We start from the raw sequence: 23,440 nt of genomic DNA on the forward strand, positions 1-23,440 counted from the left end.
CATGGGCTTGTGGGCATGTAAAGTCCCCATGCTTGATCTGGGATGTGTAAAGGGGGTTTACTTATTCTTCTAGAATTTGAGACTGGAGGAGGAAGAGGAAGTGACCCATTCATCTCAGTGTTATTTTTGCAACTGATTGAAGTTGTACTGTTTCCAAGGAGCTAGACTGATACTTTTTCTATCGTGCTTTGATTCTCCTTCTCATGTGCATGTTTCCCAGCTCTGTGATTTGTCCCAAAGCCCTCTGTGGTACTTGTCAGTTGTGTTCTGAATGGAGTAGTTTATTACTTCCAAACCCTCTATGCACTCCAAACTCCTAAGAAGATTGTGTCTGATAGTCTGTCCTAACCCCATGTGGCAAAGCCCTCACTCTCAGCTTCCAGTGTGATCTCATTCTTCTACCTGCTTTGTTGATGTCTCGGCTTATGGTCAGAGTCAGTTAAATTGCCTATACTTGAGCTGTTTCCAAGGTGAGCTACTCTTACCTGCCCTGAAATGCTTGGATTATTATGGATGTCCATCTCCCACCTGGATGTCATGGCTTCTTTGAGCTCAGGGAGAAAAAACAAAAGAGACTGGTTAGTTTAGTTAGAACTGCTGTATCTCCTGAGATGATCAGGAGTGGAAGAGGAGAAAACTCCTTCCCAGCAAACAGCTGATACTGTGTGCCCAGATAGTACCACAGCCCAGGCTATGCATGCTGTTTACCTCATCTACTTTACATAATCTGCCAGGGAGCAAAGAACTTTCTGAAGGGAGAAAACAAGGAAGGTTTTTCATGTGCTCCTTCCCACCTACATGTGCTCCACGCTGCAGGAAAGGGATTGGATCCCCATTGAAGCATTCTGTAGAGGAGGGCAAACATTTGGCATGCTGCTAACTGTTGCTAAGCCCCTTGCACTGGGATGGGGGCTGTGCTGGGCAGGATCAGTTCCTGTGGTTCTTCCCATGTGGGAATGACTGAAGGTCTGTGACAGGGGGAGGTCACTTTGCTAGTGTTGAGTTTGGATAGCATTTGGATTCAGAGCTAGCTTCTGCAAGAGCTCTGCTGGCAGGGTGAAAATGCTCTTGATCCCAGCCTGGACTGAATGTTTTCTGTTAGTTCTGGAGGGGGATACAGGGGTGCTGAGCTGTAGTTAGGGTTAGGATTAGGACTAAACCTAGGCTTAAAGACAATGCAGATTTTTCAGCTTGTCCTTTGTGTTTTTTTCCCCCATCCTTTTCTTTCTTTCCTCTGCAAGGCCCAAGAGTTGGATGAATGCTAAGGCTGGCTTAGCTGAGTAAGTTATGAGTAATTTGTGGATGAGTTGGCTTAGCTGAGCAAGTTATGACTAATTTTTGGATGGGGATGAGTTACTGAATTGTAGGTAGGCTGCAGCTTCAGGGTGGCAAGGGTGGAAGAACCTGTTCTTGCTGGCTCTAGAAGGTCCTGGCAGCAGTATTTGGGGATTAGTATTTTGGACAGCAAGTGCTGGAGAACTTGAGTTGTGCTTGGAGTCTTACAAGTTCACTATGATTGAGTGAGAGCTAATGGTAGTAGAGATGAAGGGCTTACTGGTAGCCTTTTGGGTACATGTTGGTGTTGGACTGTGGCTGAGACTAGGATAAGAGTTGGTATTTGAGAGTTAAAATACCTGAATCACTTGCTTAACTGGACCCTTAAATTATAGGTGGCATAGATAAGGACAAAGGTGTTACCTAGACTGCAACAACAGTGGCCAAAAAAATTGCTGGTAGCTCTTGTCTAGTTCTAGGTTGGGTAGTGCTGAACATACTCTGTTTTGCAGACTAGCAGACTGATGTCTAAGTCCAGGGTTGCCTTGTGGCTAATTGTTTGTTATGGGAAGGATATCACCATTAGCTTGTAGATGATAGGGGTAGCATTGCAACTAGAATTAAGTACATTTGCAGAAAGAGGTCAGGTTTGTACAGTTCTTGTTGTTTGTTTCCCTCCCTCCCCCTGCCCAGATCTCTGCTAAATATAGGCCACTGGATTCTGTCAGGATAGGGTTAGTATTCAGTAGGGCACAATCCTGCACTGCCTTAAGAGCCAGGTTTGCTGCTAAGCCTCAAGGACAGAGGAGAGCTGGTCTGAGCACAGCTCAAGGTTAGCTGTGGGCTTGTTTCAGTTGCAGTGTTATGGCTAAAGCTAGAATTAGTTTGGAGGTTAGAGAGAACACTAGCCTCAGAGCGTGATCCCCTGCACAGTCTTGCAATAAGCATAGAATAAAGACAGGTAATGGTTTGTGTGGGCTGTTGAAGCAACTACAGTGGCAGAGTGCACTGAGAGCACTGCAGCCCAAGCTGCAGCCTTTATCCTGCTTACTTTCTGTCCTCCTGCCTCCATTTAATTCAGGGTAGATGTCACCCTCTTTGGGTGATATGCTCTGCTAGAGGGGAGGCAACATCTGGGAGGAAGGAAAGTAAGGGGAAGAGGGGAGACCAAATGGGAAATGGGTGGTGAGAGACAAAGGCAGTGGGAATTTTTCTAAGATTTCTCATGCATTTTCTCTCACATCAGAGGCTTCTGATAATGGAAGCAAACAGAAGCACAGAGAGTATTTTGGCAGAAGGATAAAAGACTTAGCTGCTTCCTCGGCATCCAGAAATAGATCTCGATGAAAACATCATAAATTCAGCACATATTTCTTTCCCCTAATTACCTCAGTGTTAGAGAATCTTTCCTGGGGGTGGGTCAGATCTTCTGGGGTGGTCCATAGTCCTCCTTGTCTCAATTCATATAGCAAGTAATGAGCTGGGATTTTGTTCAGGTATCACAGTATCAGTCAGGGTTGGAAGAGACCACAAGGATCATCTAGTTCCAACCCTCCTGCCATCTGAAGAACTTCCTCCTCACATCCAGCCTGAATCTCCCCACCTCCAGCTTCATTCCATTCCCCCTAGTCCTATCACTACCTGAGATCCTGAGAAGTCCCTCCCCAGCCTTCCTGTAGGCCCCCTTCAGATACTGGAAGGCCACAATTAGGTCACCTCAGAGCCTTCTCTTCTCCAGACTGAACAGCCCCAACTCCTTCAGTCAGTCCTCATAGGAGAGGTGCTCCAGCCCTCTGATCATCCTTGTGGCCCTTCTCTGGACACGTTCCAGCACCTCCACATCCCTCTTGTAATAGGGGCTCCAGAACTGGACGCAGTACTCCAGGTGGGGTCTCACCAGGGCTGAGTAGAGGGGGAGGATCACCTCCCTCGACCTGCTGGCCACACTTCTCCTGATGCAGCCCAGGATCTGATTGGCTTTGCGGGCTGCAAGTGCACACTGAGAGCTCATGTTGAGCTTTTTGTCCACCAGCACCCCCAAGTCTCTCTCCTCAGGGCTGCTTTCCAGCCAGTCACTGCCCAGCCTGTATTTGTGCCTGGGATTGCCTCGACCCAGATGCAGGACCCTGCACTTGCTCTTGTTGAACCTCATGAGGTTGGCTTGTGCCCACCTCTCCAGCCTGTCAAGGTCCCTCTGGATGGCCTCCCTTCCCTCCAGCGTGTCTGCTGCACCACACAGCTTGGTGTCATCAGCAAACTTGCTGAGGGTGCACTCAATGCCACTGTCCATGTCACCCACAAAGATGTGGAACAAGACAGGTCCCAGGACTGATCCCTGAGGGACTCTGCTTGTCCCTGGCCTCCACTGGGACATGGAGCCATTGACAGCCACTCTTTGGGTGCGGCCATCAAGCCAGTTCCTTATCCATCTAGTGGTCCACCCATCAAACCCATGTGTCACCAGTTTGGAGACCAGGATGTGGTGCGGGACAGTGTCGAAGGCTTTGCTCAGGTTTGCTCAGGTCACTTGGTCTCCTTTGCCATCAAATGGGTATGCAGCAAAATGAGGCCATCCTGCAGCACTAGAATGTTCCTTTCTTCCAGTATAGTCTCAACCTGTTTCATTGCTCCCCCACAGTCTTTTGAAGATACTACTCTGTCAGGTCTGTATTTGTTTGTTTGATTGGTTGGGTTTTGAGCAACAGTTGCTTGGTTAAAATACAGATAGAATCATAGAATTGTTAGGGTTAGAAGGGGCCTCAAGGACCATCTAGTTCCAACCCCCCTGCCATGGACAGGGACACCTCACACATCAGGTTGCTCACAGCCACATCCAGCCTGGCCTTAAAAACCTCCAGGGATGAGGCTTCCACCACCTCCCTGGGCAGCCTGTGCCAGTGTCTCACCACCCTCATGGGGAAGAACTTCATCCTAACATCCAATATGAATCTACCCACTTCTATTTTTCCCATTCCTATCACTATTTCCAGTCCTATCACTACCTGACACCCTAAAAAGTCCCTCCCCAACCTTCTTGTAGGCCCCCTTCAGACACTGGAAGGCCACAATTAGGTCACCTCGGAGCCTTCTCTTCTGCAGACTGAACAGCCCCAACTCCTTCAGTCTGTCCTCATAGGAGAGGTTCTCCAGCCCTCTGATAATCTTCATGGCCCTTCCCTGGACATAATCCAGCACGTCCAGATCCTTCTTGTCATAGGGGCTCCAGAATTGGACACAGTACTCCAGGTGGGGTCTCAACAGAGCTGAGTAGAGGGGGAGAATCACCTCCCTTGACCTGCTGGCCACACTTCTCTTGATGCAGCCCAGGATCTGATTGGCTTTCCAGGCTGCAAGTGGATTGTTGAGGTCTGAGTTTTGCATTGACCCTTGTGACCTACCTCTGATGTAGGCAGGCAGGGACAAATCCTGTGACTATGAACAGGCAACACAGAGCACATCTCAGCTACCTTTCTCAATATGCCTGAGAGTACCTTCCTGCTTGTGATAGTGTCTGTGAAGGCTATAGCTACAGAGGTTTGTGACTCCTGGACTATTTGTTAATTTCAGCAGCATATGACAGAGAACAGGCAAATTGTATGCAATCCAGGGTACACAGTGCTCCCACAGACAGTATGGTATGACTGAGAAAAACCTTCCTGCTTGTTAGGGTTAGAAGGGGATTTCCAAGCTTTGAAACTGTGGAGGAAATATTCAAACCCTTTAGGCATAGCAACAAACAGACATAAGAGTGCTCCAGCAAGGCAGCTTGGCAGGATTTCAGTTTGACAGCTGAATTTGATTTCTCACGCTCTAACGCTCGGTCCTGTGTTTTTCTTCTGATACCAACAAAGCTTGCTGAAAACAAAGCAACTCCCATCACTTTGTATTTTAGGAAGCTCTTAAAGTGAGTGTTTTCACTCCTCTAGGAGCTGCTCTTGCAGTGTTGCAAAACACCCTGCTGGATGCTTAGAGTTGCATAAGCCTGAAGTGAGGTATTAGCCTCTGTTATTCAGGATTTGCCCTTTCCTTGCACTCGAGTACAATGGCATTTCCTATGGAGAGGGGAAGCACTGGGGGTTTTGTTGTTGTACACAGCTTAAAGTATCAGGGATCAGTAAGGGATCAGTAAAGGGATCAGTGCTGGGCCCTGTCCTCTTTAACATCTTCATTGATCTGGATGAGGGGGTTGAGTCAGTCATCAGCAAGTTTGCAGATGACACAAAGTTAGGGGCAGATGTTAGTCAATTAGAGGGTAGAAAGGCTCTGCAGAGGGACCTCGACCGACTGGACAGATGGGCAGAGTCCAATGGGATGGCATTCAACAAGTCCAAGTGCCGAGTGCTGCACTTTGGCTACGGCAATCCCATGCAGAGCTACAGGCTGGGGTCGGAGTGGCTGGAGAGCTCCCAAACAGAGAGGGACCTGGGTGTGCTGATTGACAGCCACCTGAATATGAGCCAGCAGTGTGCCCAGGTGGCCAGGAGGGCCAATGGCATCCTGGCCTGCATTAGGAATAGTGTGGCCAGCAGAAGCAGAGAGGTCATTGTGCCCCTGTACTCTGCTTTGGTTAGGCTGCACCTTGAGTACTGTGTCCAGTTCTGGGCCCCTCAGTTTAAGAAGGACATTGAGAGACTTGAAGGTGTCCAGAGGAGGGCAACAAGGCTGGTGAGAGGCCTTGAGCACAAGCCCTATGAGGAGAGGCTGAGGGAGCTGGGATTGTTTATCCTGGAGAAGAGGAGGCTCAGGGGTGACCTCATTGCCCTCTACAACTACCTGAAAGGTGGTTGTAGCCAGGAAGGGGTTGGTCTCTTCTCCCAGGCAACCAGCACCAGAACAAGGGGACACAGTCTCAAGCTGTGCCAGGGGAAGTTTAGACTCGAGGTGAGGAGAAAGTTCTTCACCGAGCGAGTCATTCATCATTGGAATGGGCTGCCCAGGGAGGTGGTGGAGTCACCATCCCTGGAGGTGTTCAAGAGAAGATTGGATGTGGCACTTGGTGCCATGGTCTAGTAGTCATGAGGTGTTGGGTGACAGGTTGGACTTGATGATCTTTGAGGTCTTTTCCAACCTTGGTGATTCTATGATTCAGATGAGCAGATGTTTGGGATTGTTGAACAATTTGAGCGATACCATGATTGTTATTTCTAGCTGCCAACATAGTTCCTATTTAGACTGGAGATAAAACACTCAACTGATCTAAGCTCTCTGTGGTCTGAAAATTGTTGTACCCTTAGCTCTGTTAGAGCCAGTAAAATGATTTCAGAAAGCTAATTTGAATTGCTCTTACCAAAAGACATGCTTGTCTAGCTGTTTGCTTTGCTTTGTCTTTATGTTGCCACAGTTAACTTAGTAAGTCTGTAAATAGCAATAATTAATTCCTCCCCTCCTTTTTGTTGTGCTTTTGAGGCTCCTAGTCTGTGTATACACTGGGACTGGAAGAAAACCATACAAGCTTATAAACGTGTTTACAGAAGTGAAAGTAGAATTAACACTCTTAAGAGAAGAGTCCTTTCCAGACTCACTACTCCTGCTCTTTCAGGTATTATTGGCTGTGTAAGCCAGGCCTTTCGAGTTTTTTAATTATTGTTTAAATTAATGGTTTAAAATGGCAAACTGTGGTGGGTTGAAATTCCCTCCCCTCCCCCCCCACCCCCCATTAAATTTGCCAGACCAGCTGAGGCCACACAAACCCAGTCTTTTTTCCTCTCTGCTTCAAACATTAATTCCTATACTTCTGGGTTTTTAAAACCAAACTCTAGCTCTTGTTTTGCTGCAGTACCCCAAGCTGAGTGATAAATCTCTCTGGTTTCCCAAGCCAATAAGTTAGCATAGTCACTGCTACCTATGTGGAAAGGTGATGTCAGTAGTTTCACTTGCTACCAGTCTCGTTCCTGTTCCATGTCCTGGCTGAAGTTTCGTGCCAGGATGAAACTCTCTGCTCTGACCTGAACAGGGGAACCAGTGCAGGCTAAAGGCTGTTGATTGACTCAGTGAATGGTGGCTCAATGGTAACACATCCAAGTGCTGGGTTCTGCACATTGGCCACAACAACCCCATGCAGTGCTACAGGCTGGGGTCAGAGTGGCTGGAGAGCGGCCAGGCAGAGAGGGACCTGGGGGTACTGGTCAACAGTAGGCTGAACATGAGCCTGCAGTGTGCCCAGGTGTCCAAGAGGACCAATGTCATCCTGGCCTGCATCAGGAACAGTGTGGCCAGCAGGAGCAGGGAGGTCATTCTGCCCCTCTACACTGCACTGGTTAGGCCACACCTTGAGTCCTGTGTCCAGTTCTGGGCCCCTCAGTTTAGGAAGGAGGTTGACTTGCTGAAACGAGTCCAGAGAAGGGCAACAAAGTTGGTGAGGGGTTTGGAACACAGCCCTATGAGGAGAGGCTGAGGGAGCTGGGGTTGTTTAGCCTGGAGAAGAGGAGGCTCAGGGGAGACCTTCTTGCTCTCTACAACTACCTGAAGGGAGGTTGTAGACAGGCAGAGGTTGGTCTCTTCTCCCAGGCAACCAGCACCAGAACAAGAAGACACAATCTCAAGCTGCACCAGAGGAGGTTTAGGCTGGAGGTTAGGAAGAAATTCTACACAGAGAGAGTGATTGCCCATTGGAATGGGCTGCCCGAGGAGGTGGTGGAGTCACCATCATTGGAGGTGTTTAGGAGGAGACTTGATAGGGTGCTTGGTTGCATGGTTTAGTTGATTAGGTGGTGTTGGATGATAGGTTGGACACGATGATCTTGAAGGTCTCTTCCAACCTGGTCCTGTCCTGTCCTGTCCTGTCCTGTCCTGTCCTGTCCTGTCCTGTCCTATCCTATCCTATCCTATCCTATCCTATCCTATCCTATCCTATCCTATCCTATCCTATCCTATCCTATCCTATCCTATCCTATCCTATCCTATCCTCAGTCTTCATCAGTCTTTCTCCTTGTGCCAACAAATGTGTTTGTGTCAGTAGAGGAGGTGGCAAGGCTAGGAGCAGCATGGCTGAGGGAAGGCAGAAGGTAGAAATGCCTTTCTGTCGCAGTACCAGTACATACCAGTATAAAATGGGGGTGAAATAGTGCATGAGTCATCCAGCTGGTATGGAGTACCAAAACTTGGGAGGCTGGTTTTTGCTTTTGCTGAGATACAAATGGACTTCAGCCATCCACACACTAGTGGTTAAACAAAAAAAAATTGCTTTAAGTGTCTTTAATTATTCACATGCAGATAAATTCCATTATGGGTTTGCTATGGCAGGCTCTCACTTCCAAATGGATCCAGTCACTGGTGTCCATTTGCAAAGATAAGCTTTCCTAGTAGAAGGTGCACTGAATCATTTCTAACAGTTGCATAATTGGCTTTCCCCTATTTTTCCAGCTAGGCAATGAGTGAAATCAGGTGAGGGGGGTTTTAAATTCCCTTTTCTTTTGTACATGATGTGAAGCAGGATACCTCTGGAGCCTCCTGTGAGCACCCTGCGGCACTGCATGTTCTGCTGGTGCCCCAGCTGCTGTGGGAAGTCTTGCACTGTATTGCAACACTTCTCTGGGGTTCCTCAGCATTATGAGTCATGTGCTTTTAAAGTTCTGTCCCTTCGCTTGCCAACTCTGGTGAAGTGAGTTTGAGTTTGTTTTAGCACATATGCAAGTAAAATGTAGCCAATGAGGGAAAAGTGAGAGATTTTGTAGAATCAGAATGGTTTGGGTTGGAAGAGACCTCTAATGGTCATGTAGTCCAACCCCCTGCAGTGAGCAGGAACATCCTCAACTAGATCAGGTCATGCAGAGCCCCATTGAGCCTCACCTGGAATATCTCCAGGGATAGGGCCTCAGCCCCCTCTCTGGGCAAGCTGTTCCAGTGCTCAGCCACCCCCATTGTAAAGAACTTTTTCCTAGTATCCCATCTAAATCTCCTTTTATCTAATTTCAAACGGGTGCCCCTCAGCCTATCACTGCAGGCCTTCATAAACAGGCCCTCTCCAGCCTTCTTACAGGTCCCTTTCAGGTACTGGAAGGCTGCTGTTAGGTCTTTCCAGAGCCTTCTCTTCTCCAGGCTGAACAACCCTAGCTCCCTCAGCCTGTCCTCATAGGAGAGGTGCTCCAGCCCCCTGATCATATTCGTGGCCCTCCTCTGGATGAGGTCAGTCAGGTTTATGTCCTCCCTGTGTTGAGGGCTCCAGACCTGGACTCGGAGTACCGAGGTCTCAACAGAGCAAAGTGGTAGAATCCCCTCTCTGGATCTGTTGGCAAAGCTTCTTTTGATGGAGCCCAGGATGTGATTATCTGCAAGCTCACACTGCTTGCCCGTGTCCAGCTTCTCATCCACCAGCACCCCCAAGTCCTTTTCCAGAGGGCTGCTTTCTGTCACCTCCTCCCCCAGTCTCTATTGATAGTGAGGATTGTTCCGGTGTGGGTGCAGCACTCATGGGCTTCACCTGGGCCCACCTCTCCACCTTGTCCAGGTCCCCTGGTATGACAGGTAGCCATTTAGGCTTTGTTTATTTTGTTTAATAAGAAGTGAAGGGAATGTCTTCCTGTTAAACTCAAAAGTCTGTTGATTTCTTTCAGGAATTTGAAGCCTTCCAAGCATTTGTGGAGAATCGACTTCCATTCGATATTGTTATTGATGGGCTCAATGTCTCCCACATGAAACCCAGACAGACACAGTGTGAAAATGTAAGTGCTGCTTAAATATTCATGAAGAGTTTTGTGTATGCTGATTGTAAACCAATTAGTGCCTCATTATTACTTGTCCTCTCGAGAAACTGATCCAGATGGTTTTGCAGCACATTCAGTGAGTTTCAGAAAGTTGTCTGCCCTTCCCAAATTAAAGAATGATCAGTGGAAAGGAGATTCTTCTTCCATACTTGACTCTATTAGCTGTAAGGCATTGATAATAATTTCACTTCCTAAGAATTTACACTGAGTAACTATATATGTTTTCATAGCAAGAGAGACTGGGAGGAACAGAGTAGATCTACCATGTGGAAAATTTGGTCCCATATGGCTAGGCTCATAACTGGAGTACTGTGTCCAGCTCTGGGCCCCTCAGTTTAGGAAAGATGTTGAGTTGCTGGAACATGTCCAGAGAAGGGCAACAAAGCTGGGGAGGGGTCTGGGGCACAGCCCTGTGAGGAGAGGCTGAGGGAACTGGGGTTGTTTAGCCTGGAGAAGAGGAGGCTCAGGGGAGACCTTATTGCTGTCTACAACTCCCTGAAGGGAGGTTGTAGCCAGGTGGGGGCTGGTCTCTTCTCCCAGGTAACAAGCACCAGAACAAGAGGACACAGTCTCAAGCTGCACCATGGGAGGTTTAGACTGGATGTTAGGAGGAAATTCTTCACAGAAAGAGTGATTGGCCATGGGAGCAGGCTGCCCAGGGGGGTAGTGGAGTCACCATCACTGGAGGTGTTCAGGAAGAGACTGGTTGGGGTGCTTGGTGCCATGGTTTAGTTGATTAGATGGTGTTGGGTGATGGGTTGCACTTGATGATCTTGAAGGTCTTTTCCAACCTGCCTAATTCTGTATTCTGTTATACTATTCTGTTTGCCTCTATCTCTCCATTTAAGGGAGTGTGCAGCCAATTTTTCCTCTTCTCTCCTTCTTGGGATGTGTATGCTGTTATCTTTATGGTTTTTGGGGTACAGGCTTTTGCCTGGATTGGCTGGCAGTGAATTTTTAGCTACACCACTGGGCCTGTTGAAGATTGTGTTAGGCCTGGGTCTAGTGGGGAGCAGATTGGCTGCTCTTGGGCCTGCTGAGGCTGAGTGGGGTGGAGGTTTTCTGGAAGGCTCTGGCCTGGTAGGCCCAGGTGAAGAACTGAGCCTGATTTGTAAATGTAGAATAGAATAGAATAGAATAGACCAGACCAGGTTGGAAGAGACCTTCAAGATCATCATGTCCAACCCATCATCCAATCCAACCCACCTAAACAACTAACCCATGGCACCAAGCACCCTGTCAAGTCTCCTCCTGAACACCTCCAATGATGGTGACTCCACCACCTCCCCGGGCAGCCCATTCCAGTGGACAATCACTCTCTTCCTTTTACCTGAATACCTTTTGTATATCTTTGTAAATAGAATTTCCATTTAACCTTCCAGTCCAGTGTGGAACATTTTTATTTTACTCCTTGGGAGGGGTAAAATATCTTTTCTGTCCTTTTGTCCTGGGCAGCTCGTGGCTCACAACTAGGACAGTCCTGTTCTCACATAGACAGCTACAACTGGCTTTAGTTCTTCCCACTTGGTGACTTGTGGAAGACTAATCCTGTGCTTTTTTTACCAGCCCCTGTTTTTGAGAGTTCCTGGTGCTTCCTTTTAGCACTTCACTAAGAAATGGCTTAAGGTTTGCCTTGTGTCAATCAAATATGACTTTAAATTGGAAGTCATGAAGAAGCTGCTCACCTGTATGCCAAAGCCAAAATTTGCATTTTCATGCTCTTGAAATTACTTCTGGCAATTACAACAAATATATTCTTGTTCTAAGAACCACTTGAAAACTAGGCTTAAGCAGGATATGTTTTCATATATGTAGATAAAAGCAGGTTAGACAGGGAGGTTAAATAAACCTCCTGAAAGATGTTTGTTTGAGAGCCACTGTGAAATTTCATGAGATGCTGGCTCATGAGGAAGGTACTTTCCTTGCTATAGAAATAGAAAAGGAAGTTTACAAGTTGTTTAGATGGGACGGGGGAGGAAGTGATGATTATCTGAGAAGAATCCCAGGCAGCATATAATCCAAGTGCCGGGTTCTGCACATCAGCCACAACAACCCCATGCAGAGCTACAGGCTGGGGTCAGTGTGGCTGGAGAGCAGCCAGGTGGAGAGGGACTTGGGGGTACTGGTCGATGGTAGGCTGAACATGAGCCTGCAGTGTGCCCAGGCAGCCAAGAGGGCCAATGGCATCCTGGCCTGCATCAGGAACAGTGTAGCCAGCAGGAGCAGGGAGGTCATTCTGCCCCTGTACACTGCACTGGTTAGGCCACACCTCGAGTACTGTGTCCAGTTCTGGGCCCCTCAGTTTAGGAAGGATGTTGACTTGCTGGAACGAGTCCAGAGAAGGGCAACGAAGTTAGTGAGGGGCTTGGAACACAAGCCCTATGAGGAGAGACTGAGGGAGCTGGGGTTGCTTAGCCTGGAGAAGAGTAGACTCAGGGGTGACCTTATCACTCTCTACAACTACCTGAAGGGAGTTTGTAGGCAGGTGGATGTTGGTCTCTTCTCCCAGGCAGCCAGTACCAGAACAAGAGGACACAGTCTCAGGCTGCGCCAGGGGAGGTTTAGGTTGGATGTTAGGAAGAAGTTGTATACAGAGAGAGTGATTGCCCATTGGAATGGGCTGCCTGGGGAGGTGGTGGAGTCACCATCATTGGAGGTGTTCAGGAGGAGACTTGCTGGGGTGCTTGGTGCCATGGGTTAGTTGTTTAGGTGGGTTGGATTGGTTGATGGGTTGGACACGATGATCTTGAAGGTCTCTTCCAACCTGGTTTGGTTTATTCTAAATAAAGGTTTATTATTCTAAATAATGGTACACTGTTTTAAGATGTGGAAGGACAGATCTCTGATGCCAGAGTGGGGGGAAGATAAACATCCTTGCTCAGTGCATGCCTGTCCCATTGTGGGAACTCTGAACAGCATCCTGAATGGTCTGTAGCAGCTGGAGGCAATGGAGCCAATATCCTACCTACTTTTGATGGATAATAACTGCTGATTGATGATAAGAAATCTGACTAGGAGATGTTACTGTGCTGAGCAGCATAAATTGCCTTTGTGTGTTCCTGCTGTATTGGAAAGACTTTGGGATCCTTGATGCCAGGGAGCTCCAGAAGGACTATATTGAGGCATCAGCCTTCCACTTAGGTTGTTCCATATAGAGACAGGTCTTGAATTGCAGGTATTTACAGATGAGGAGGGTTTCCTTCATGCAAAACACAACAGTAACTTGAGCTCACCCCATCAGCTATGTTGCTGTTAATGATTACTGCATCTTGTCAGGCACAAAAAATGTTAATCATTGAGGTACTTCTAAACTAGTCATTGTGATAGATGTCTTTATACACATTTTACAGTATTAACTTTACAGTTCACAGGGTTTTCCCAATTGGAAATGTTGTTTAAATGTGAGATTCATGCTGAGGTCATGCTGGATGCTAGAAAATCCTGGGTTTTTATTTCTTCATGGCTGAGCCCCTGTGTTGTGACATGTCAGGAAAGGATTGTGGCTTTATTCATATTTTAGATAATTCTGGCAAGAAGGATGTGTTCTTTTTTCTGCTCTTTTTTTTTTTTTTCCCTACACTGCTAAAAACAGAAAGGAAAAAAAACACCCCACAACCACAAGAGCAAACCCACAAAAGAGAAATCCTTTTTTCTGTCTCCAGACTTTTCTTCCAGACAAAGGAAGGGAAGGCCACAGGAATCTCTGCCTGTGCTGCTTTCCTGGTGTTGCTGCAAATGCTGACCTCTGTGAACAATGTAGTCTATCCTTTGTCAGAAACCAGCCTCCTTAGGAGGCTGCTATCCTCACACCAGAGGCAGATGAATGGAAAATGTGGAGTGGCAGGTTTGGGCCATTCACAGCCTGCCTTATTTTAAACCCTTCTGTGTGCAGAACTGAGAGGACAGAGGGGAGAAACAAATGCAAGAGAATCTGGAGGCAGAAGCAGAAGGGTGGAAAAGCTGAGGCTGAAGGCAGCTGAGATGAAGCTGGCTGGCTAGGACAGCAGGACTAGCCCGTTTTGAAGAGGGACATGCTGTGACTCTTCAGTGACCTCTTCTGTTTGACTTGAGAGATACTAAAGGAGCAGTATTGCCAAGGACCTATGTTGCAAGCTGCCCAGCCCGTGTTTTACTTGTCAAAAAGCTACATTATTTTAAGTCTCTAGGTGCAAGGCAGTCAGTGCTCTTCTCAGAGGTTCATGACCACAGCTTCTAGACCCATTCAGGATGTTTTTGTAACAGTTTTTGTTCCAGTGGGCAGCAATAGTTGAAATACAAAAAGGTATTGTTACTCTCCATTTATAACACACTGTGAGTGTTACCATGTGCAAATTGTTAAGTTTTGGACCATATCCCTTATGTGATTTAGAGAAAATAGCAACATAAAGGGCACTGTAAAACACAGGAGAAGGCCTAAGATTTGTGTGACAATAATATGGTCATTTAAATGCATTCCAGACTTGGGGGAGAGGGAGGCTGGTGGTAAATTTAAATATATTCCACTTTCTCATTTAGCTTTAAGAACTGCAGCTGCTTTGCTGAAGATCAACTCTAGCTAAGTCATAGTGAATTGTAATTCTATTCAGACAGAATCAGAATCATAGTATCAGTCAGGGTTGGAAGGGGCCACAAGGATCATCTAGTTCCAACCCCCCTGCCATGGGCAGGGACACCCCACACTAGAGCAGGCTGGCCAGAGCCTCATCCAGCCTGGTCTTAAACACCTCCAGGGACGGGGCCTCAACCATCTCCTGGGCAACCCATTCCAGGGCTTCCCCACTCTCATGGTGACGAACTTCTTCCTCACGTCTTCCTCACATTCCGTAGGCATCTTGGGAAGGGGCTGGGTTGTGTGGACCTGGCACAAGTATCTTGAAGAATGAGAAGGAAAAAAAGAAGTTGAAGGAATGATTTTTACTCATTGAATTCCCAAAGTGCTCTGGCATTCTGCAAAACTCAGCATGTGATTTCCAGTAGCCCCAGGTAACTTCAGTCCTCACAGCCAGCAGCACTTACTTAGCAAGTCAGAATGAATATTACTGACTTGGCAGATTTACAGGAATAGTCTGTGGCAGTTTCTTTAGTACATGGCACTCTTGGTTTGTAATTTCAATCCCCTTTTTTCCCAGGTTTGTTTTATACTGGATCTGTTTCGTGGTACAACTCACTATGTGGTTGCATCAAGTATTGACAACAACAGAACACTGCACTGCACTGGTTAGGCCACACCTCGAGTACTGTGTCCAGTTCTGGGCCCCTCAGTTTAGGAAGGAGGTTGACGTGCCGGAATGAGTCCAGAGAAGAGCAACAAAGTTGGTGAGGGGTTTGGAACACAAGCCCTATGAGGAGAGGCTGAGGGAGCTGGGGTTGCTTAGCCTGGAGAAGAGGAGACTCAGGAGTGACCTTATCACTCTCTACAACTACCTGAAGGGAGGTTGTAGACAGGCAGAGGTTGGTCTCTTCTCCCAGGCAGCCAGTACCAGAACAAGAGGACACAGTCTCAGGCTGCACCAGGGGAGGTTTAGGTTGGATGTTAGGAAGAAGTTCTATACAGAGAGAGTGATTGCCCATTGGAATGGGCTGCCCAAGGAGGTGGTGGAGTCGCTGTCATTGGAGGTGCTCAGGAGGAGACTTGATGGGGTGCTTGGTTGCATGGTTTAGTTGTTTAGGTGGGTTGGATTGGTTGATGGGTTGGACACGATGATCTTGAAGGTCTCTTCCAACCTGGTTTGGTTTATTCTAAATAATGAAGGGTAGCATGAGGGTGGGAGCAAAGGGTTTTGAAGGCTGGGGAATGCTGAGATCATCTGATTTGAAGACACTGCAAACAGTGACTGCAAAACTGCAACACTGAGCATTAGCCAACACCTCCTCACAACATTTTTCTTCCTCACTGCAGCATCTTAAATTGGGCATTAAAGTTGGCTCTTAATTAAAAGCTATTCTACAGTGGAAATGATTTTTGCTATATAATCCAGACAATGGGAACAAACTTCCATAAAATCATTCAATCTTGTCATTTCCCCTCTTATTTATTTGTTGGGGTTTTTTTTCATCCTGCTGCTGTTTGAGGCTGTACCTGATGCATGTTTGCCTCGATGAGTCAGTTGCAGTTTGTAGTGCAGACGTGGAAGGTTATAGCTTAGATGTCCTTGCAGTTTAAGCAAAGTTCATTCAGGCTGTCTAGTGACATTGAGTTAATCCCTCCCTCCAGATGTATCTAATTACATAAGCCCTTAGCCAGCACAATAACATTTGGTACTGCCTGTCCTCTGCTGCTGTAAATTCCCATCGCGCTTCCACCTTTCCCATTGTAAAGGTCAATAGAGGGAATTTCCACGCAGTAATTGTCCGCTTCTCTTGTCAAGAATTACGTAAAAGTTTGAGTTTACATGGGGTTTCCTTTTTACCACAGTTTTCTGTAGAAGTATTCCTTGGATGTGAGGGGAATCCAAGTGCAAGCACGCTATCTAAGCTCTGGAGCATCTCAGCTGGCTTGTGGGAGAGGAGTGAAGGAACTACGAGTTCCTAGACTGTGAAGTGCTGGGGTGAGGGAGCATGACCAGCAAGCACAATTGAAGGAGTACTGTGACATCTTTAACTTACATTCAGATTGGTATATAGCAAATGAGGTATACAGCCAGCTGCTTTTCCAGCTGTACCCAGATGGTGTTAGATGTAACTGAATATATATTTCAAATGTATGTTGGATCAAAGCTAACTCACAGTTCTCTCCTTCAAACAGTTTGGCAGCTGAGGTCAGCTCTGCCCTAGCTTTACCCTCTCTAATCTCAGTATTGAACTCAAACATCTGAAAGATTGGTAAAGTAGTTCCAGATTGAGTTCCTTAAGGCTGACAGTGCACAAAGGAACAGTTTTTGCTCTTGGCAGATAGTTCAAAGTGGTTGCTCCCAACCTTAATCAACATTTCTATAATGGACTACATAAGTTCATATAATTCCCATGTAAATTGCAGTAGGCCTGTACAACAGCTGACAAAACCAGACCCTTGCTGTTCCACTCCCATCCCAGCCTGGTGGCAGCAGTTGACATGCCACCCCTACTACACCTCCTGCCTGCAGCAGCAGTCAGCTCCTGCCAGCAAAGCTACCCGACCTGCCCTTCTGCACCTCCACAGGCTGCCACAAAAAGTCAGGCTATATCTGCTGTACTTGGGGGTGCTCCATAACATAAATAGCAGCTATTTCTTGTCTCTTTCAGAGAAAAAGCAGTTGACTTACTGAGTGGAGGCTGCTCTCTGAACAGGACAAGGGTTCTTTGACTAAATGAATTGTATTCACAAGTAGTATAGTAATTGTTTGTGAACAGAGTCTTGCATTTTGGTTTTCCATGTGTTTAATAAAAACCCAAAAGAACAACACATTTATCAAGGGGATTTGAAGTTTAAAACTAATATTATAGTTTCAGTTATTCTAGTGGTCCTGTACTAGCTATTCCTGGACTTCCTGCTTACTTTAACAGGATGAAAAAAGAGTGAGTTGAGAGAGGTTGCAGCCTTGAAGGGGAAATCTGAGGGTAAGAAAATAGTTTCAGGATATGGGAGAAAGCCAAGATATGGGATACTAGTCTACAGGAAAATGGTGAATGGTCTTGTTAAAGCTTTGAAAAGCCCCAGCTGTGTCCATGGAATTGAAGAACCTCAGTGATTTATCCTTTGTAAATTGAGCTCAGAACCAGCATTTTGGATCCTTTTGCATCACTTTATGCATGCTTTAAAGGCTTGTCTTACAAAGGTAAAGGCAAATCTCAAGACAAAGATGATAACTCCTCAAATTAAACTAAAAGGTTTAAAAGAGGGTAAAAAAAACAACCCCAAACAAAAAACAAATGAAAAACCAGGGCATCTGTGGCCCAGCATTCACTTGGGTTAGTAACCCAAATCATTTTGGAAGCATAATTTGGTCACTTTGAGACCTCTTGAGCCTATAAATCCTCTATGTTATAAAAAGGGAGAAATACTGAAGCCTACATTTTTGAGGGAAAATAATGAGTAGAAGTTTCTCTCCCAGGTTCTGCTTACTAAAAAACCATTTTCAGGCTATGAAACACACAAAGAAATTAACACCTGTGCATGCATACATAGTTGACCGTGACACATGCTGATATGCTCAGGGTTTCATGTCTTAATTTCCCCCAGTCTTGAAGTCAGTCTTAACTGCAATAGGCATATGAGAGTCAAGAACACAATTAGTGATGCAATGAAATTTGATTTGTCTTTGCATTTTAGTTGTCTTGCAAAACAAGCCCCAAAAAGGCCATGCATGGAAAAGATTTTGGTTTGTCTTTTTTTTTCCTTCTTTGACTCATTTGGCAGCCTCTGTGATTTGTTCAAATATTTCACTGTCTATAAATGAAGCAAGAATTAAGTAGATCCATGAGTCATTCTCTGTTCAGAATCAATACATCCACCAGAGGTCTTATTCGTCATACTGTGACAGTTCCTCAGTTCTTCCACCCACCAACACTCGTCTTACCACTGAACAGAGCAGTTGGACATGTGCTTGTATGTGTTCATTTTCTCCCAGCCTTTTCCATCTTCTTTTTCCTTTCCTTTTCTGTCTTCTCATAGTAGCCCAAGTTTGCATTTCCACGATAATGAAATATACATAGAAAAAAAAATGCATAGAATAAACCAGGTTGGAAGAGACCTTCAAGATCATCGTGTCCAATCCATCAACCAATCCAACCCACCTAAACAACTAACCCATGGCACCAAGCACCCCAGCAAGTCTCCTCCTGAACACCTCCAATGATGGTGACTCCACCACCTCCCCAGGCAGCCCATTCCAATGGGCAATCACTCTTTCTGTATAGAACTTCTTCCTAACCTCCAGCCTAAACCTCCCCTGGCACAGCCTGAGACTGTGTCCTCTTGTTCTGGTGCTGGCTGCCTGGGAGAAGAGACCAACCTCTGCCTGTCTACAACCTCCCTTAAGGTAGTTGTAGAGAGCAATAAGGTCACCCCTGAGTCTCCTCTTTTCCAGGCTAAGCAGCCCCAGCTCCCTCAGTCTTTCCTCATAGGGCTTGTGTTCCAAACCCCTCACCAACTTTGTTGCCCTTCTCTGGACTCGTTCCAGCAAGTCAACCTCCTTCCTAAACTGAGGGGCCCTACTGCCCTACTGCTCAAGATTGGAGAGATTTCTGTCTTTGCAAAGTGTTTCATTCTTTAGATCTGTACTTGCATTTCCTTTAAGTATCGCACAAATTGCAAAGATTAAGATTCTTTGGTATTTTCACTGCAAATCACCTTGAGCCTCTGTATAACGTGATCTTGGAAGAGAAAGGAGCCCAAGTACTAAGGGGCACCTTTGAAACCTCATCTATTTTTAGTGTTAGACAGGTGTGACTGGAGCATTCAGCATTGCATTCATCTCTTAGCAGTTAGTTTCTGAGGTTCCTCGAATAGCTCAGCAGGTGGACTGAGTCAAGTTCTTTTCCAAAGCCACACATTGATACTGATCTGCTGAAATCTCCCTCCCTTCCTGTATTGGGGCCTTCGAAAACAAATCAAGCTCAAAAAATTTTGGTCAGCAGAACCAAAAGAGCAAAGGTCATAAGCTTCTCAAGAGAGGTAAAAGAGCCTGGATTCATCTGCCTGTGAAACCCGAGGAAAGGCCTGGCCTGCAAGTCTTCCCTCTCTCCACGGAGTTCTTCTGGAACCTGATGGTTTCCACTTGTGGCTAAAAGAGAGATAGAAGGGCATTTCATAGAGTCAACTTTGTGTGCCAGTACACAGCAGGTGAAGGTGCATTGGATGTAAGTGGGTTGGATCTTCTAGAAGTACTCCTGCAAGTGGTTCCACCAAGGAAACGCACCTGGTGACTGTATACCTTGAGTCAGCAAGTTTGGCCCTCCCCATAGAGGAATGCTGAAACATCCTTTGCTGCTTCTGCAGCAGTGGAAGGGAAGAGTAGGAGGGGGCTAGAACTTGGTAAGAAAGGAAACACAAAGTCAGACTGGCTACCTGTGAGTGCAGGGAAACCTCCTCAAAACTTTTCACTTCCCAGCATTGTGAAAAGGGTGGAGATGCTGACAGGATTCCTTGACTAAATGCCTCAGCAGCTGACTCAGAGCAACTAGTTTTCCTTTCAGAGGTTTGCAATCTGATTTTGCATTTCCTGGTAAGAACAGAGCAGCAGAAACAGAGCAGGTTAAAAAAAAACAACCTGACTATCAGGCATTTTGATAACCTCTCCCTTTCATTTTCTCCCAACGTCTGATCCCCACTGCTGTTCCTCTCCTTAGCATTTGCAGCCTGGCTGTAAAACTGAATACACCCCCACGTGATTACCTTAACAACCTCTACCAATTCCTGTCTGGTATTTATAATTTCTATCTCTGTGTGTGGCAATAGCAGCAAATCAGAAGTTATGGTAAGTGCACCCAAGCACTCCTGGTTTGTGATGGGAATTGCATCATATCTTTCATAACAAGAATTCTAATCACTAGGCATGTAAGCTTGAAAGTAGCAGAGCAGAATGAACATGCCTTGCTGACTCACATCCCAGTGAACTTGGTAACTGTAGCAACAGCTTGTTTATTGTATGTTGTAGAGAAGTCCTGCTGAAGCCTGGGTGACAAAGTCAAGTGAAGGTATCTTCTGGATGAACTTCTGTCTCAGTGTTTTCACTTCTCCCTTAGAAACCACAAGATGAGTTTTCTTTGGGCAACCCAACTGATTCACCTGATCATAGAATCCTTATCAGTGTGGCAATGAGAGGGTGTGCTGGGCCTCCAAATTGGAACCCTGGGGAATGGAATGGAATGGAATGGAATGGAATGGAATGGAATGGAATGGAATGGAATGGAATGGAATGGAATAGACCAGGTTGGAAGAGACCTTCAAGATTATCGCATCCAACACCACCTAATCAACTAAACCATGCAACCAAGCACCCTATCAAGTCTCCTCCTGAACACTTCCAATGATGGTGACTCCACCGCCTCCCCAGGCAGCCTGAGCTGCTGCTTTAAAAGTGATTCTTCTACAGAAAATCTCTGTAATAGTGATAATCTGCAGTGCTATTAACATAGGGGAATCAGGCCAGAAAATATGAAGGTTGGGTTGGCATAGGCCACATCTAGGTAAGAATAAATAACTGACTTGAGCCTGAGGGACCTGGGATTGTTTAGCCTGGAGAAGAGGAGGCTCAGGGGAGACCTCATTGCTCTCTACAACTACCTGAAGGGTGGTTGTAGCCAGGAGGGAGTTGGTCTCTTCTCTCAAGCAACCAGCCCCAGAACAAGAGGACACAGTCTCAAGCTGCACCAGGGGAAGTTTAGACTCAAGGTGAGGAGAAAGTTCTTCACTAAGAGAGTTGTTTGCCATTGGAATGTGCTGCCCAGGGAGGTGGTGGAGTCACCATCCCCAGAGGTGTTCAAGAGGGGATTGGATGTGGCACTTGATGCCATGGTCTAGTCATGAGGTCTGTGGTGACAGGGTGGACTTGATGATCTTTGAGGTCTCTTCCAACCTTGGTGATGCTGTGATACTGTGTGATACTGTGATAAATGCTGGGGTTTAGTGTCATATTTAATATAGCTAACATCCTCAGAACAATGATTGCATCCATTCATCTACCTGGATGTATTTCTGTATTTTGCAAAGCAATAAGTTTTTGGTTCACACTCAGATTTTATATCACATAGACTTTCATTTCTTTTTCATTTCTGACTATGTTCCTTTCTTGATAAGATCTTTGTTCTGCTGGGTGAATATAATGGCAATCAGGGCTACTATTGGCCTAAAGAGTGAGCCCTTCAGGTTGGACTCAGGAGACCAACATTTTACTGTGTAATGACTGAGCTCTTGTTTGACTGTGAGCAACTCAGTTTGAAGGATCCTGGCCTTGCAGGTTGCCTGGAATTAAGACAAGCTAAAGTTTCCTGGGAATTTTTCACTATTAATAAATAAATGAATGCTCATGAATGTAAGAGATGGGATGCATAGAAGACTTAAATAAACCTGACAATTCATTGCAGTTCAGGAAGGTTTGGGAGTTTGTGTCTGCCACTGCAGCAATCCCTTGAAGCCCCCTTGGATGAAGTGTGGTGCACCTCTGCTGTGGCTAGCAACAGCGAGCAGGAGCAGTTGATTTGGCATCATCTTTGCTACTCTCTGCCATCAATGAAATGGAAACATGGTCTGGAAGAGTGCAACGTGAAATTCCTAGAAGCCTTGCAAGAGTGTCTACTAATGGTTACAATCAGATCTGATCTATCCATATAAAACATAATGAAGCTATTATCATAAATGCTGGGACTCATAAGGGATTCTGTTATTGGTATCATGTGAAGAGCAGGAGTGGTAAGAATAGCAGTACCAAAAACATCATAAGAAAACTATGGCTAGCTTTGCTGCTGCTGTTCTTCACATTTTCAGGGGGGAAAAAACAACACACCCAGGCTGATTTCTAGCATAGGAAATGCTGGAGGTGTTTAGGAAGAGACTGGATGGGGTGCTTGGTGCCATGGTTTAGTTGATTAGATGGTGTTGGATGATAGGTTGGACTCGATGATCTCAAAGGTCTCTTCCAACCTGGTCTGGTTGGGTCTGGTCTATTCTATTCTATTCTATTCTATTCTGTTCTGTTCTGTTCTGTTCCGTTCTGTTCCGTTCTGTTCTACATGGGTTCTTCCTCTGTCATACAGAATGAACTCTAGGAAACATTAGTATTTCGGGGACTGCTTCTAGGAGGCAAGACATATCAATGTGACCCAAGCTGAAATCAGCTTCAGAGGATGTCCTAAACTGTGGGATCTCCTGAAAATGAGGCTTATATCTGCTGGGTCAGATCATATGCACATCATGCTAGAGTAGCAGGGCAGTGGCTTTGCTGCTGTGGAGGTCAATCTTGCGTGTAAGAAGTTGCCCATGGAGGTGGTAGAAGCCTCATCCCTGGAGGTTTTTAAGGCCAGGCTGGATGTGGCTCTGGGCAACCTGATCTAGTGTAAAGTGTCCCTGCCCATGGCAGAGGGACTGGAACTAGATGATCCTTGTGGTCCCTTCCAACCCTGACAATTCTGTGATGCTGTGTTTCTGTATAAGGTCATCCCTAATTCCATGTGTAAAGCAAAAGAGCTTTCCTTGGAACTTGTAGAAACTCCCTAAAGACTTTTTCTTTTTTTCTTACCCTGATATCCCCGCTTGCTTACATGATTTTACAACTTTTTAGATCTTCTGTCTTTTAGTTTTTTTTAAATGATAGTGAATGAACTAAGGATTTTAAACTGTATGTGTGTATTTCATAGTATCATAGTATCATTCAGGGTTGGAAGGGACCACAAGGATCAGCTAGTTCCAACCCCCCTGCCATGGGCAGGGACACCCCACACTAAATCAGGCTGGCCAGAGCCTCATCCAGCCTGGGCTTAAACACCTCCAGGGACAGGGCCCCAACCACCTCCCTGGACAACCCAATCCAGGGTTTCACCACTCTCAT

At 46.2% G+C, this 23,440-nt stretch overlaps 1 protein-coding gene across 1 annotated transcript in view; it reads left to right on the top strand.

The window, feature by feature from the left end:
* PRORP (protein only RNase P catalytic subunit) overlaps positions 1 to 23,440 on the top strand; it is a 56,708-nt gene that overhangs the window by 10,144 nt on the left and 23,124 nt on the right. The window contains exon 5 of the mRNA XM_068160360.1: positions 9,828 to 9,935. Coding sequence (XP_068016461.1) covers positions 9,828 to 9,935 — 108 coding nt within the window. The remainder of the gene's footprint in view (positions 1 to 9,827; positions 9,936 to 23,440) is intronic.

The sequence above is a fragment of the Melanerpes formicivorus genome, unplaced genomic scaffold, assembly GCF_026170545.1.
Source record: "Melanerpes formicivorus ecotype bairdi unplaced genomic scaffold, bMelFor1.0.p_v2 SCAF_49, whole genome shotgun sequence".
In the NCBI taxonomy this organism is placed as follows: Eukaryota; Metazoa; Chordata; class Aves; order Piciformes; family Picidae; genus Melanerpes; species Melanerpes formicivorus.